At 37.1% G+C, this 15,591-nt stretch overlaps 1 protein-coding gene across 2 annotated transcripts in view; it reads left to right on the forward strand.

The window, feature by feature from the left end:
- The window catches only part of LOC120327806 (uncharacterized), a 65,981-nt gene extending 52,565 nt beyond the window's left edge, over positions 1 to 13,416 (forward strand). For both annotated transcript variants that reach the window (XM_078114602.1, XM_078114603.1), the window contains 2 exons: positions 5,830 to 5,994; positions 12,615 to 13,416. In XM_078114602.1, coding sequence (XP_077970728.1) covers positions 5,830 to 5,994; positions 12,615 to 12,803 — 354 coding nt within the window. In that variant the 3' untranslated portion in view covers positions 12,804 to 13,416. The remainder of the gene's footprint in view (positions 1 to 5,829; positions 5,995 to 12,614) is intronic.
- The last annotated feature ends 2,175 nt before the right edge of the window (positions 13,417 to 15,591 follow it).

Genomic DNA, 15,591 nt, shown 5'->3' on the forward strand with positions numbered 1-15,591 from the left:
ACCAATGACAGTACTATGAGCGAAGGATGGGTGACTGCATATGAGGACTTACTTGTGAGTTCTACTTGGACTATAGTTCAAAATCTAGAAAAATACAACTTGTTTGATCGATTTTGAGTTTTTTTAATTCAAGATGTTTTACATAGAATACAAGGAATATAACTATGAAATATCAAAACCCTAGACAGGAATTGCACCAGACTATTACAATGAAAGTTTCCATAAATTTTCTACAAAAAAAAAAAAACGATTTTAGGGAAATCCCCCATTTTAGGGAAAAACATTTCTCTCATTCACAACGCACACGGTTAAGCGAATATCACACGCATCACGAGACACAACTGGCATAAAGCGGCGAAATACCGCTTTCCGATGAAATTAAACTGAAGGTTCTCGCACGTTTTAACGAAAAGTTATGACATTTTTTAGGAGGGGTATACAAAATTCTCTAGCCAGAAAGGTTACATAGAGGAATGAACTCAAAAATAGCAGCAGTATTCTTTGGGTACACCAAAGGCAAAATATGCCATGAATACATACGTTATTCCAATAAAAAATCCTCCACTGTTGCCAATATTATCCTCTCAATAGACACATAGTATGAATATTAGAATGTCAGAGAACCGCTTGTAAAAAGGAAAGTGTACTTAGCTCAAACCCAAAGCCTACATATTTGGAGAGACTTACAACGCAGTGCTATAGGAAAACATTTAGATAAGATGGTGGATCGTTTTGCTCAAGAACAGGAAAACCACAGTGTGAACAGCAAGAAATGAGTCTCGAGTGTATAACAGGAGAAATCATAATTCTACTTGCGAACGAGTACGTGAGAGATATATTTAACAGGTCTTATTCATCATTGCTCAAATTTGGCCGATGCTAGCACAATTGGCAAAGTTAATATTGGTAATATTAGAGATTTAGGAAACCTAATATCGAAGTTATATGCTTTGTGAGTGTCTCACTTGATTTTCTGTTTACTACTGTACTATGACCACATATGGTAAAAGCACTTCTCTCGGTAACCCACTACGTAGACATGCATTATTGGTAACACTTACCTGCAGACATTGATCGATTTTTCCTCGATGTTATTGAGCAACTCATTCTGCCCTGCCTTGTAGGTGAAATGTTCGTCTAGAAATCCACTCTCAAATAAGAAGGGCCACCCTGTCTGAATGTCTGCAATCGGCAAGTTGTTACATTATTGATATCACGTCTGTGTTCCGTGTGATGCTCTTATCATATGGTATCTCCCGCAATAACAGCATATTTTACTGATTTCTTAGAGTCTACTCTAATTGACATGCTTGACAATCATGCTAGAAGTTTGAAAAGATTTCTGACAACTTGTTAATGAACAATTTAAATTCATTTTTGGAGCATTTACATATAGGCCTATAAGTCATCTTAACTTTCTGCCATTATAGAGCTATCACATAGTTCGGTAATATACTGGTATCGCCTACCCATCAGTATAACTCAAACCTCCTACATTGATCAACTTCCTCATTAAAACGGAAGAACTCGCCTTCTTGGTCAATGGCGGATCGCGGTTCGTGACAGTCAGTCGCTTAATCGCTTGCCGCATACGTTTTGGCGCGAAAGAATGGGCGTCTGTGATTGGTTTGTTCAGAAAAGTGAGAATACAGTAGTCAATAGAAAAGCAGAAGAGATGACGCACAGTAAAATCTCATCGTTCTTCCATGAATTCCCAGTATATTTTACGACGTCACAAAAACAGGAAAGTGAAATGTAATTTTAACTGCCATTTCCTTGTTAAAGCTATGAAATTTTTTAACAGTGATAGTCATGTGATTTATAACGTAATAAATAAACCACATCACCTCCCTCCTAAAAATAGGAATTGTTAGTAGCAAGATTTAACGCTGACAGACATATACTAACGATGTATTAACCAGAGTTTTACATTTAAAACAACTCAAAATTGAAATCTATCTGGTCCCCTTCTCCGCCGAAGTGGGTAACGTCGTTCAATATCTGTAGTCGACTTTAGTGTCTGATTCTGTGATTCGTCAGTTACCGGTGTCCGACCGATGGGAGAGTTCGGTGGCGGTGATTCGATGTTTGGAGACGGCACTGGACTTTTGGATACTGCACTGTCTGTTGCATCCGGTAAACCGGTCAATGATCATCTTCAGATTCAACCAGTTGCTCTTCATATCTATGTTCTTGGTTGATCTTCAAGTCAGATTTAATAATCTTGTCAATATGCCTCTTCCAACTAACATTAGAAGCGACACTGACAAGATAAGTCAGTGGCCCTATTGTATATTGTTTTTTCTTCAACACGATTACGAATGTTAGGTTTGATCAAGTCCAAAATAGTACAAAGACGTCGTTTACAGAATAATACAGACGGTGCCTCACCCGTCGTACAATGGGGAGGGAGTATTTCGATACCCCAGCAAAAAATCATCCAAATGTAGGTCGAATTTGTTGGCATCGTTAACTGAGCGCATAGCGCGCTTGAACGTTTGTACAAATCGTTCGGCAGCACCGTTAGATGCCGGTTGATAAGGTGCAGATTTCTTATGCTTGATACCATTTGCTTTCAAAAAGTGTGAAAATTCATGTGAACACAATTGAGGCCCATTGTCGCTCACAAGATATTCCGGTAAACATATCTAGCGAAAAGACTGACACGGATAGTACTATTGGCGTTAGTTGACGACATTTTGAATATGCATCTACTACTATTAAAAACATCGCCCCCTTGAATGGCCCGGCAAAATCTACGTGGACTCAGGTCCATGGTGCTTGGGGCCACTCCCAGTGGTGTAGGGGAGTTTTCGAAGGTTCATTTTGCTGCATTTGGCAGTCATTGCAATTTTTCACTGTATTTTCTATGTCTTTGTCTAACCCTGGCCATCAGGAATAACTTCGAGCCAAAGATTTCATTTCCACAATTCCAACATGACCATCATGCAATTCTTTTAACAAACGTGATCTCAGAGAATTTGGTATGATTACTCTTGAACCCCACATCAAACAACCATCATGTACCGTTATTTCATTCATGTTTTTGAAAATAATAGGGCTTGATACTGGGTTTCTGTGACTGGGACAACGACTACCCTTTCATTCCAGAGTCATATACTTCCATTAAATCAGCGTCACAACACGTTTGATTTCCAACTTGTTTACACGTTATCGGCAGAGAATCACAAATGTCAAAGCTGTTTATTGTAGCATCAGTAATATTTATAAAAATAGTGGGGCTTGATGCTGGGTTTCTGTGACTGGGACAACGACCCACTTTCGTTTTCTTGTGCTTGAAGCAGCATTCTAGATAATCCATCTGCGTTACAGTGTTTTGCCGTTGGTTTGAATTCAATTTCATAGTCCAAACCTGCTAGAAACAAAGCATATCTCTGTAACCTTGCAGCTGTTGTAGCAGGGATACCTTTGTTTGGATGGAAAATAGACGTTGGAGGACGGTGATCGGTAACTAAAGTAAATTCCCTTCCACATACGTAACAATAGAATCTTTTGACCACCCAAATAATTGCAAGGGCCTCTTTCTCTATTTGTGAATATTTCCTTTGTATTTCGGTAAGCGATTTTGAAGCAAATGCTATGGGACGTTCGGAACCATCTTTCATTACATGTGACATTACCGCCCCGAGACCATACTGTGAAGAATTACAAGCCAGTTTTAAAGTTAATGAAGGATCATAATGAGTTGATACAGTGCTCGAGGTCATAGGCTTTTGGTTTCGGGGGGACAGACTGGTTCTGTTGCCTCACGTATATTGAAAATCTTTCTCCAGTCCAATTGAATTTGATGTAACCAATCACGCCCAAACAAACTAGGACCGTTTGTGCTTGCTACGTACAATCTGAATTTACAACTTTGGCCATTAATTTCTATATCGACTTTAAGAACACCCAATGGATATATCTTTTCCCCGGAATAAGTCATAAAGCAAATTTTTGTATCATTCAAACGGATATGAGACAAATGTGAATCGTAAACATTTTTAGAAATGATAGACACAGCCGATCCCGTATCTTGTTCCATTTTTAGTGTTTTCCCACTGATAATCGGAAAAATCCAAATTGCACCATTTTCGTTTCTAAGTACGTGATTTATAAGTAAATTACCAACCTCTATAGACGACGAATTCCCCAAGTTAGGACTATCACTGCTGTCGTTCTCCATAACATTTTCACTTCGTGGTTTATCATTATCGCGTCGGTAATTCCACGTCTTTTCTCTGGACACCACTGGCTTACGTCGTGTGCAAACCTGTTGAATATGACCTCGGCGGCCGCAGTTAAGACACTGGAAGTTTTTATAACGACAATTTTTGAAATCGTGTGCAGTTTTACCACAGTGCTTACATTTTGATGTATTAAACCGTTGCTTTCTAGAAAAATACTGCTCCTTCACCATTGGCATAACACTGCCACTTGATATTTCGGTCACAACCCTGTTGGCCAATTCCATTGACGTTGCAATTTGAAATGCCCTTTAAAGATCTAATTTTTCCTCATCTTTTGCCATTAACCTTTTTCTAGTAGCCTCATCGAGTATACCAAAAATTACGCGATCGCGAATGAAATCATCCCTCAATGGACCGAATTTACACCCCTCAGACGATTTTCTTAGCTCTGCTGCATATTTACGAACCCCTTCAGAAAACTTTTGATCTCTTCTGTGAAATGTGAACCTTTCCACAAAAACGGAACGTTTTGGTTTTAAATGATCTTGCAAGGTTTTCTTTATAACATCATATGTTTTGGAACTAGGTAAGTCGGGTGCCAAAATATTGTTAAGTATTTGGTAGGTTTTAGTAGGCAAGTTTGTAATTAACGTTGGTACCTTTTTCTCATCGGCAATATCATTAGCAATAAAATACTGTTCTAATTGCTCACAATAAAGCGGCCAATCACTCCCATCATATTGAATCATATTCTTAGTCATTTCTTTGATTTACAGGGAATTTGTTACGCGATCCCACATATAAACAATAACAGTGTCTCGCCAACGTCTTTGCGCATATAAACAATAGCAGTGTCTAACCAACGTCTTTGCAATCGATGTAAATTTACTATTCATCCACATGTGTGTATCCCATTCTCGTCGCCATTTTGTTGTGTTCCTAAGCCCCCTTAGTTTGCAAGAAATACACAAGTATAGACGTTGTAGCAACACCCTATATTGACCAACTCAAACCATCGACTGGCCGGAAACTCCGACCAAGGACAAAACGTGTTAAGTAAATCGCATGAGTAGTCATGCGATTTATGACGTAGTTGATGGAACAGAGCCTTGTTAGGAGTGGGGATTGTGACACGTCGTATTAAAAATATTGAGTAATGCAGTGTTGTAATGATTGGTTTGTAGTACTTACGAAAATATCACTGAAGGTAAATGGCATTTCATGGTTAATTGAACTCAATACATAGAAAATGATGTAACTATCAAGGTATTCTGCTTTGATATCAATAATTCTCATCTATAGGCCAAGCACATCGTACTCACTTATATTTCATGAGTGTCTCATACATTGGCACCGAACAAGTCGCCAGGCCGACAACCCCTAGTATGTGACAAACTACCAATTTCAGGTTTGTGTAGAGTCTGTAAAAATTCACACATACTGGATGACGTGACATGTAAGGGGTTTGAACCCGAAACCTATGATTCTAATAAAGTTAATGCTACTGAGTAAACCACTGCACCATTGCGCTCAATGAACTCAATGATTATTCAGAGTATTTCAATAATACTATGGTCCAAGTGTGGCACATGGATATATCTCATACATATTATAATCATCAATGTTATTATTCATTCAGTTGAAGAAACTCGATGTCAGCTACAATGGATATCTTGGTGTTGAGGGATTGGCAGTCACAGGTATTATTGTGTCACAATGTGAAGTAGAGAAGGTTGGAATGGCGAAATGCAATCTGACAGCGGAAGCAATGAAAGCATTCAAGGAAAATGTTCGGGATGCAAAGGTAAAAATATTTTAAAATGAAACATTGGTTATTCAAAGATTAGTGTAACGGAACAAGTTGGACCACATATAACTGATATGTGTAATTTATATTGAATACCAAAAATCAAACTATATTGGATTATTATCAGGTATAAGAAATTTTTCGGGTTCATATCGTTTATTCAGTTCGTATAGTTTCAATACCATCACTCCGAACAAGGCTCAAAACAAGCAGCCAATAGAAAAGGAAAAAGTCTTCGTTACTTTCAATCTCTTTTAAACCAAAAAAGAATAATTAGGAATATTTTGAATTTTATATGAGTCAGGTTGCAAGTCATTATTTGCATTGTTAAGCTTCTCATTATTATAGAAATGCATGGAATTCGAGAAATTCAGACTAAACTGCTGGTTACATTAGATATCGTTCTGCTCTATATGCCACATTATTTGATGGCAACAATCTAATGCTCGTGTAGATTGTAAAATGTTGAGCATTATTTCAACTTTTCATCCATTTCAACTAATAACTTGGTAAGCAATGCCGAACCAGAAAGATTCCGGTCCTTTCTAAATTTAATAATACCTCGCATAACAGTAGTTGCTTGTACAGAGCCTTGTTAGGAGTGGGGGTTGTAATACGCCGTAGAAAAATATTGAGTAATGCAGTGTTATAAATGATTGGCTTATACTTACGAAAAATAAAATTAAAGGTAACTGGCATTTCATGATTAATTGAACTCAAAACCTAGAAATGATGGAACTATCTGTTGTGTTCCTAAACCACTTTTGTCTGCAAGAAATACACAAGTATAGACGAAGCAACATCCTTTATTTACCAACTCAAACCATCGACTGGCCGGAAACTCCGGCCAAGGACAAAACGTGATGAGTAGTCATGCGATTTATGACGTAATAAATACACCACATCATCTCCCTCCTAAAAACAAGGATTGTTAGTAGCAAGATTTAACGCTGACAGACATATACTAATGATGTAGTAACCAGAGTTTTACATTAAAAACAACTTAAAATTGAAATCTATCTGGTTTCCCGCTCCGCCGAAGTGGGTAACGTCGTTCAATATCTGTAGTCGACTTTGGTGTCTGATTCTGTGATTCGTCAGTTACCGGTGTCCGATCGATGGGAGAGTTCGGTGGCGGTGATTCGATGTTTGGAGACGGCACTGGACTTTTGGATACTGCACTGTCTGTTTCATCCGGTTCTACACTCGCAGGCATCGTCATGTTCAAAATGATCAACTTCAGATTCAACCAGTTGCTCTTCATATCTATGTTCTTGCTTGATCTTCAAGTCAGATTTAATAATCTGGTCGATATACCTCTTCCAACTAACATTGGGAGCGGCACTGACAAGATAGGTCAGTGGCCCTACTGTTTCTGTTATTTCACCACGTTTCCATTTCGAGTTTCCACGGTAATCTCTAACGAGGACTGATTCACCAACGCTAAATGATCGCAGAGTTTTGTTACTCTTCGTTCGCACTGTATATTGTTTTCCTTCAACACGATTACGAATGTTAGGTTTGATCAAGTCCAAAAGAGTACAAAGACGTCGTTTACAGAATAATACAGAAGGTGCCCCATCTGTCGTGCAATTGGGAGTATTTCAATACCCCAGCAAAAAATCATCCAAATGTAAGTCGAATTTGTTGGCATCGTTAACTGAGCGCATAGCGCGCTTGAACGTTTGTACAAATCGTTCGGCAGCACCGTTAAATGCCGGATGATAATGTGCAGATTTCTTATGCTTGATACCATTTGCTTTCAAGAAGTGTGCTAATCCATGTCAACAAAATTGAGGCCCATTGTCGCACACGAGATATTCTGGTAAACCATATCTAGCAAAAAGACTTCTTATAACACGGATAGTACTATTGGCGTTAGTTGACGAAATTTTAATAACCTCCGGCCATTTTGAATATGCATCTACTACTATTAAAAACATCGCCCCTCTGAAGGGCTCGGCAAAATCTACGTGGACTCGGATCCATGGTGCTTGAGGCCACTCCCAGTGGTGTAGAGGAGCTTTCGAAGGTTCATTTTGCTGCATTTGGCAGTCATTGCAATTTTTAACCATATTTTCTATGTCTTTGGTAGCCCTGGCCACCAGAAATAACTTCTACCCAAAGATTTCATTTTCACAATTCCAACATGACCATCATGCAATTCTTTTAACAAACGTGATCTCAGAGAATTTGGTATGATTACTCTTGAACCCCACACCAAACAACCACTTACTTATAATCGGAAAAAGCCAAATTGCACCTTTTTCGTTTCTAAGTACATTATTTATACGTAATTACCAACCTCTATAGACGACGAATTTCCCAAGTTAGGACTATTACTGCTGTCGTTCTCCATAACATTTGCACCTCGTGGTTTATCATTATCGCGTCGGTCATTCCACGTCTTTTCTCTGGACACCACTGGCTTACGTCGTGTGCAAACCTGTTGAATATGACCTCGGCGGCCGCAGTTGAATCACTGGAAGTTTTTACAACGACATTTTTTGAAATTGTGTGCAGTTTTACAACAGTGCTTACATTTTAAGGTATTAAACCGTTGCTTTCTAAAAAATACTGCTCCTTCACCATTGGCATAACACTGCCACTTGATATTTCAGCCACATTCCTGTTGGCAAATTCCATTGACGTTGAAATTTGAAATGCCCTTTGAAGATCTAATTTTTCCTCATCTTTTGCCATTAACCCTTTTCTAGTAGCCTCATTGAGTACACCAAAATTTGAGCAATCACGAATGAAATCATCTCTCAATGGACCGAATTTACACCCATCAGACAATTTTTCTTAGCTCTGCTGCATATTCACGAACCCTTTAAGAAAACTTTTGATCTCTTCTGTGAAATGTGAACCTTTCCACAAAAACGGAACGTTTCGGTTTTAAATGATCTTGCAAGGTTTCCTTTTTAACATCATATGTTTTGGAACTAGGTAAGTCGGGTGCCAAAAGATTGTGTAGTATTTGGTAGGTTTTAGTAGGCAAGTTTGCAATTAACATTGGTACCTTTTTCTCATCGGCAATATCATTAGCAATAAAATACTGTTCTAATTGCTCACAATAAAGCGGCCAATCACTCCCAGCATATTGAATCATATTCTTAGCCATTTCTTTGATTTACAGGGAATTTGTTTCGCGGTCCCACATATAAACAATAACAATGTTTCACCAACGTCATTGCAATCGTTGTAAATTTACGATTCATCCACATGTGTGTATTCCATTCTCGTCGTCAGTTTGTTGTGTTCTTAATAGTGGTGTGCGGATTCGCTAAAAACAGAATCCGAATCCGTCCGAAAATATTTCTGTCATTTCAGAATCCGTCCGAATCCGGATTCCTTGGAAAAATATTCCGAAAAAATCCTGCATCTTTTCGAGTAAAGATTTCCAAACCTCAGAAAATTCCCAAGTGATTTATAACATTCAGCATATTCTATTTGTACACCCAATATTAAGTTTGAACTCTGTGTAACAAAGAAAACTAGGTGAAAATATGGTATCGATATGATATGGATAGAATTGAAGCAATCCAGGGTTTAATGGTCAAGAAATGCAGTGCGATGAGAGTAATATTTCTTCTATTACAATTAAATAATGTTAACTGCCATATTCAGTTGCATGGAAGGTAGGAAGTATTCAGGGTGGTAAACAAATGCCAATAGACTATATTAGTATATGAAATATTCTTGAAACACAAGCACTATCAGACTATACTCAAGTCGCGTAGTCTGTGATACCATTGCAAATCACTCGCAATATGGAAACCAACATATTGGCATTGCCCTGATAATACTGTAATATGATATTATGCAAGCTACAAGAACTGATTACAGGATTAGGGTCCTTTATTGCTATACATGATATTGATCACATTTGCAGTTAAATCATGAAATATGTCAAAATTGATAGAGCAAATTATGGCCTACATCTGCCTGTCTGTACATTGTGGTTTTGCTGTTGTTTGGTCAATTTGGAATAGCCTCTCCAAAATGAACTGCAGTGGACAATTCCAAATTACTAAGTCAAATTAGACAGGGTATTTTATGCTCAACACCCTAACACAAATCTAAAATGACTACCGGTACTCATCTACAAGAACAAGACCAACTTAACTCTGTAACTTCAAGTCCAGAAGTCACCAAGTGCAAAAGTGCTGAATTCAAACATAATTCTCAAACCAATCATCCAAATAACGCTCACATAATTAAATTCCAAAATGAACTTAAAAGCAACAAATGATAAATTCCTAACTCAATGAACTTTCTAGTTGTTCATGATGATAAAGTCCTTCAAAAAAAAAAAAAAAATACAAGACAGAAGCCTGTTCTTTGCTTCAAGGCCATGGTAAAATCTTCGCCATTCAAGCGTAGCAAAGCATTCCTGAAATAGCGAAATAGAATACGTGTGGTGACGACAAAGAGCAGGACGGATCGTCGTCGAAGTTGAAAACCATGTAGTTAGTGCCGTGGAGAAGCAAAATAATTCGATTTCATCAAAATCCGGATGAATCCGGCTCAGTGTCTGATTTTCGAATCCGGATCCAATCCGGTAGCGGAAAAATCATGAAAATCCGGCCGGTTTCAAATCCGGCAACCGGATTCTGCACAGCACTAGTTCTTAAGCCCCTTTTGTTTCCAAGAAATACACATACATATATTTATACACTTAAAATTAACACTTAAGTTAATTGGCATTTCATGGTTAATTGAACTCAATACATTGAAATGATGGAACTATCAACGTATTCCGCTTTGATATCAATGATTCTCATCTATGGGCCAAGCATATCGCACTCACTTATATTTCATGAGTGTCTCATACATTGGCACCGAACAAGTCGCCAGTCCAGAAACCCCTAGTATGTGACAAACTACCAATTTCAGGTTTGTGTAGATTCTGTAAAACTTCACACATACTGGATGGCGTGACATGCAAGAGGTTTGAACCCGAGACCGATGTTTCTAATACAGGACCACATAAAACTGATGGTATTGGATCTAGCGTGACTATGCTAATATGTAATCTATATTGAGTAACAAAAATCTAAACTGCATTAAGTTAATATTAGAGTATAAGAAATTATTCGGGGTCATATCGTTCATATTGTTTCAATACCATCACTCCGAACAAGGCTCAAAACTAGCAGCCAATAGAAAAGGAAAAAGTCTTCGCTACTTTCAATCCCTTTTAATCCAAAAAAAATATATAATTAGGATCATCAATTAAATTGTATAACAATCAGGTTGCAAATCACTATTCGCATTGTGAAGTTTCTCCATCATTAATAAAATGCATGAAATTCGGAAAATTCAGATTTCACTGCTTGTTACATTAGATATCGTTCTGCTTCATATGCCACATTAGTTGATGCCAACAATTAAATGTCCGTGTAGAATACTCCAAAAACGATCGAGATTTCCTGAAAATAACATGGGGAAGGCGCAATCATTAATTTTTTGATAAATTAAAAATGATGGAGAAACGTAAAAGCTCTTTGATATTATGCGTTTTCTGATCCAAATATCCTGGCATTTCACAGTCAATAATATCGCTTTCAACGTCTTAGGGGTTTGGGGAGGTTTTGACTTCAGAAGGCTCGATACCAGCATTCACTAATTAAACATAAGGATATAATGTATTTAAAATGAGTGGGTTCATCCTGATTCGGCAGAGATTATCGAATCTATTGCATCATTGGTGAAATGGTGGACACGGGGTTTGAACCTGAAATCTGTAACCTGCGACGCCTTTCCCATTGCACCTCTCATGTTGTCGACTGAACTATGTCGGCGTCCCATTTCACAAAAGTTTCATTCAAATCCCATCAATAATGCCGGTGGGCAATTACGAAAGATTTTGTTCCTTCCTAAAAATAGTAATACCTTGTACAACAGTAGCTGCTTGTACAGAGCCTTGTTAGGAGTGGGAGGGTTGTAACACGCCGCATTAAAAATATAGTTTCGGACGCCGTTGAACTCTCAACAAAGGAACATAGACTGTAGATTTTAATCCTTGACATCTTATGAACAAAGAGCATGATGTCCTAGAGTTCTTTGTCGATAATTCATTTCGATTACAACCATCAGCCAATTAGCATTACAAAACCTGGATAACAAGGCATTTTGTTAATAAAACAATGGGTATCAAATTTGAAACTGGCCAAACTTGGTCGACTGATAAAGCTGATCGGTACTGATAGCCCAAGCTAAGAATAATGAAAATTACTGACGTTGTAACATGAAATGATTGAACAAACTCGGTGAATCAAACTACTAAGCTGAGATTTAGATTCCAAACATTCATTCGAAGATTTTCGAATTTTGACTTCGACTTCAGAAGTTAGCATAACTAGATGTCCAGCAGGAAACACCGAATTCAGTCTGCTCGTCCATTGTTTAACAGGCCATAAATATTTATTGAGTATGGAGAACGGAAATCAGTCAGTTATAATCCACGACTAATATTCTTCTACGGGTTTTGTATTATTGATTTATGTATGGACCTTACATGATCCAACGCAAAAATTCTTCTTATCTTCCTCTGTCGTGCATTTGCAAACCATGAATTATGTCTGAGTAACAAGTTTCATAATTTGTTTCAGATCAATTGGTTGGATCTGACTGGGAACGAAGTCAGCGAACTAGGAGACGAAGGATTATCTACAATCAGTGAAATTGTTCACCAATGTCAGGTTCAAACATTGGAGATGTTCCACTGCAACTTCAACGATGATCAGTTGAGAAGATTCAAAGCATTGATCGCTGATACCGGAGTTAAGTTCAATTGCTAACTAATTCAAAACAGTGGATGTTGTAAAATGTCTTCACTTTATAGTATTTTCTACTTTTACATTACTTTACTACATTACTTTTATCTGATTTTAACAGGAAACTCAAATATATCCATTATAATTGTGACTCAAACGAAGATTTTATCCAGTTTGTGAATATTTCTGTTTATTAGTGTGATTCTATATACTTGTATTCATATTTATAAGATCAATCAATACAGAAAGGAATGCAACTTTCACTGCAATGTTGAATCATGGCCCCAACTGCGATTCCCGACAAAAAGTTTGGACTTTGCTCCATTTCCAATTATTTTGACTCTAACTTTTGGATGTAAAAAAGTTTTCACCACGGAAACGCATCATTGTCACAAAAACATTATCGTGGTTCACTTCACAATTTCGACTCCTGACTTGAAGCTTGAAACACAAACTCGGCATCAATACTCGCCTTATACAGACTGATGCAGCTCCTAAATGAATTCGTAAAATGTATTTTGTTTCGCTCCGAACAAGACTTTCGATACTTCTGATGTTAAACATTCAGAATTTTCAAACACACCTTTTTAAATTAATTTGCGAACATGGGAAGTAGGTTGAGCTTTCCAGAAATTAAACCCGGTATCTCAAACTTTAATTCAAGTAGAAATTCAACCTCTGCAGTGTAAATGAAGCGGACATTTTTAGGTTTACATGACAGTTATATTGTTGCATTTCATGATTTACATGATTTACTGTATTCCAATATGTACTCAGACTATTCAACCCAGGCACAGAAAGAATTTATTATGTATATTTTGATGATAAAACATGATTATTTGCAATTGGAGGAATATTTAACTGGACTATTTTCCGTAGAAATCAACTACATTTCTAATTTTCTACTGGGATCCTTTACTTAAACAGAGCTCTAGACAAGCTTCCCATTTACATTGAGAACACTCTCAACATAACGCGGCTTTCTAATTTTTCATTTCCTATTGGTGTGGTGAAATAAGTGAGATACAAACCTGCGATCTGTAGCTTGAGAAATCGTCATATTTGATCTTCTCGCCATGTATATACATTTCAATTGCTTGTTTGCATTATAGTTAAACCTTTAGAAGATTATATATTTTTCTGTATTTTACTTTTATTTAATCAGAACTATTTCCAATGAATCCTGAAATGTAATTCAGATATTTTGATGTATTTGTTGCATTGTACATAGCAGCGTTAGGACTATACCGACATCAGTTCGTTTTTTGGCAATATTATGTTATTTACATTGCTGATAAAAACTATGATTGCTTATTTCGCGAATGCAAAATTGTTTAAACTAGCTTTGGACGAAGATTTTGAGTAGTTTTTAAGGTGTGTGTTTTCTGCTTCGAATTATATGAAAAAAATAATAAGATTTGTGTTCAGTTATTTTTATGTCATTGCTGTTTGAAAAATTCAATGTTTGATTTATAACAATACGACAAAACAATATGCGGAGCATTAATAAATTGCTTTTCACGTTCGTGTGTTGAAAGAAAAATTGAAAGTTTCAATTTAAATTTGCCGCAACCGCTATATTTTCTTGGATTCAAATTTTTACTTTTCAATTCCAAAATTCGGGCTCATTTATCCAAGTGCCTTTGGATGCAAATAAGAAGTGTATGAAATTATGTTACTTTCTCTCGTGTATGTTCCCTTCTTAGATGTGTTGAATCAGATATTAAAGAACTAGTAATCAGATTGCTTTGTGTTTATTTAACTGAACGGGGTTTTGCAGATTTAGGAATTCCTTCGCAATTGAAGATGTGTTCATATGTTCGATGAAATCGGCTTTCGTTACCAAGAATGTTTGATCGCTATTATGTTACAGTAACTTCGAAAGTGGGGAAAAACTTTTGTCGTGAATTCGCTTAAACACCTCATTTCTCCGCACATAATACGCGTGGATAATACGCAATGTTCTTTTAAGGTTTGGATTGTATGAAAATACCAAAGTCCATGCATAATATGCACGGTCGATTTCCGTCGACTTCAGTTTTGTATTTTCGGGAACAAGCTAGCTTGGCAAGTTTCATGGTGATTTAGTAATATGTTTTGAGTGTTTATGACGTCGACCAGACCTGTCGTCTGTCAATCTCGGAGTGCTGTTTCGGCTTTGAATTGTCGTGCTGTTACCTATCTTTGCGCATGTTAAAAATTGCGTGACGCTTAATTCCAATTTATGCTTTAAACCGTTAAAATGGAGAAACTTGCTAGACGAAGCTACGCAGCGCAAATTTGTAAAATTGTTCATTTTATTATTATTAATTTCATTTTTGGATTTGTATATTCGTAAATAAAATTTAATTTTAATCTTCCATAAAAACCGCTGTTTTTGCGATGAAGCACAGGTCCCACCTCAAGGAGAAAACCGCCATCTGAAACGAAAAAAAGATTTATGAGCGTAGGTTTGCCGATTGGTCACAACGAGAGAAATGATACTCAGAGTAAGAAAAAATGATTTATGAACATTCAGTTTTGCCGATACGACGAATTACTCTGGGGATGGGATCCGGTACCGGAAGTACCGGAAGTATTATACACGGAGAAATACGGTATAAGTTTTCAATATTGTTAGCGCTTACCGCTCACATAAAAATGACTTCGTCTGCAAAACACAAATTTTCAAAAGTCTGCTCTGCGGAAATTGTCTGAATTAGTATGGTTTTTTGATGACGCAAACTGGGTGGTTACTGCAGAATACACAGCAATGGCTTGTCTTTCTCTATAAACTTGAAACAAAGAGAAGAATATAAATCAAGTTCTATTC

The sequence above is a fragment of the Styela clava genome, chromosome 7, assembly GCF_964204865.1.
Source record: "Styela clava chromosome 7, kaStyClav1.hap1.2, whole genome shotgun sequence".
Taxonomy (NCBI): domain Eukaryota; kingdom Metazoa; phylum Chordata; class Ascidiacea; order Stolidobranchia; family Styelidae; genus Styela; species Styela clava.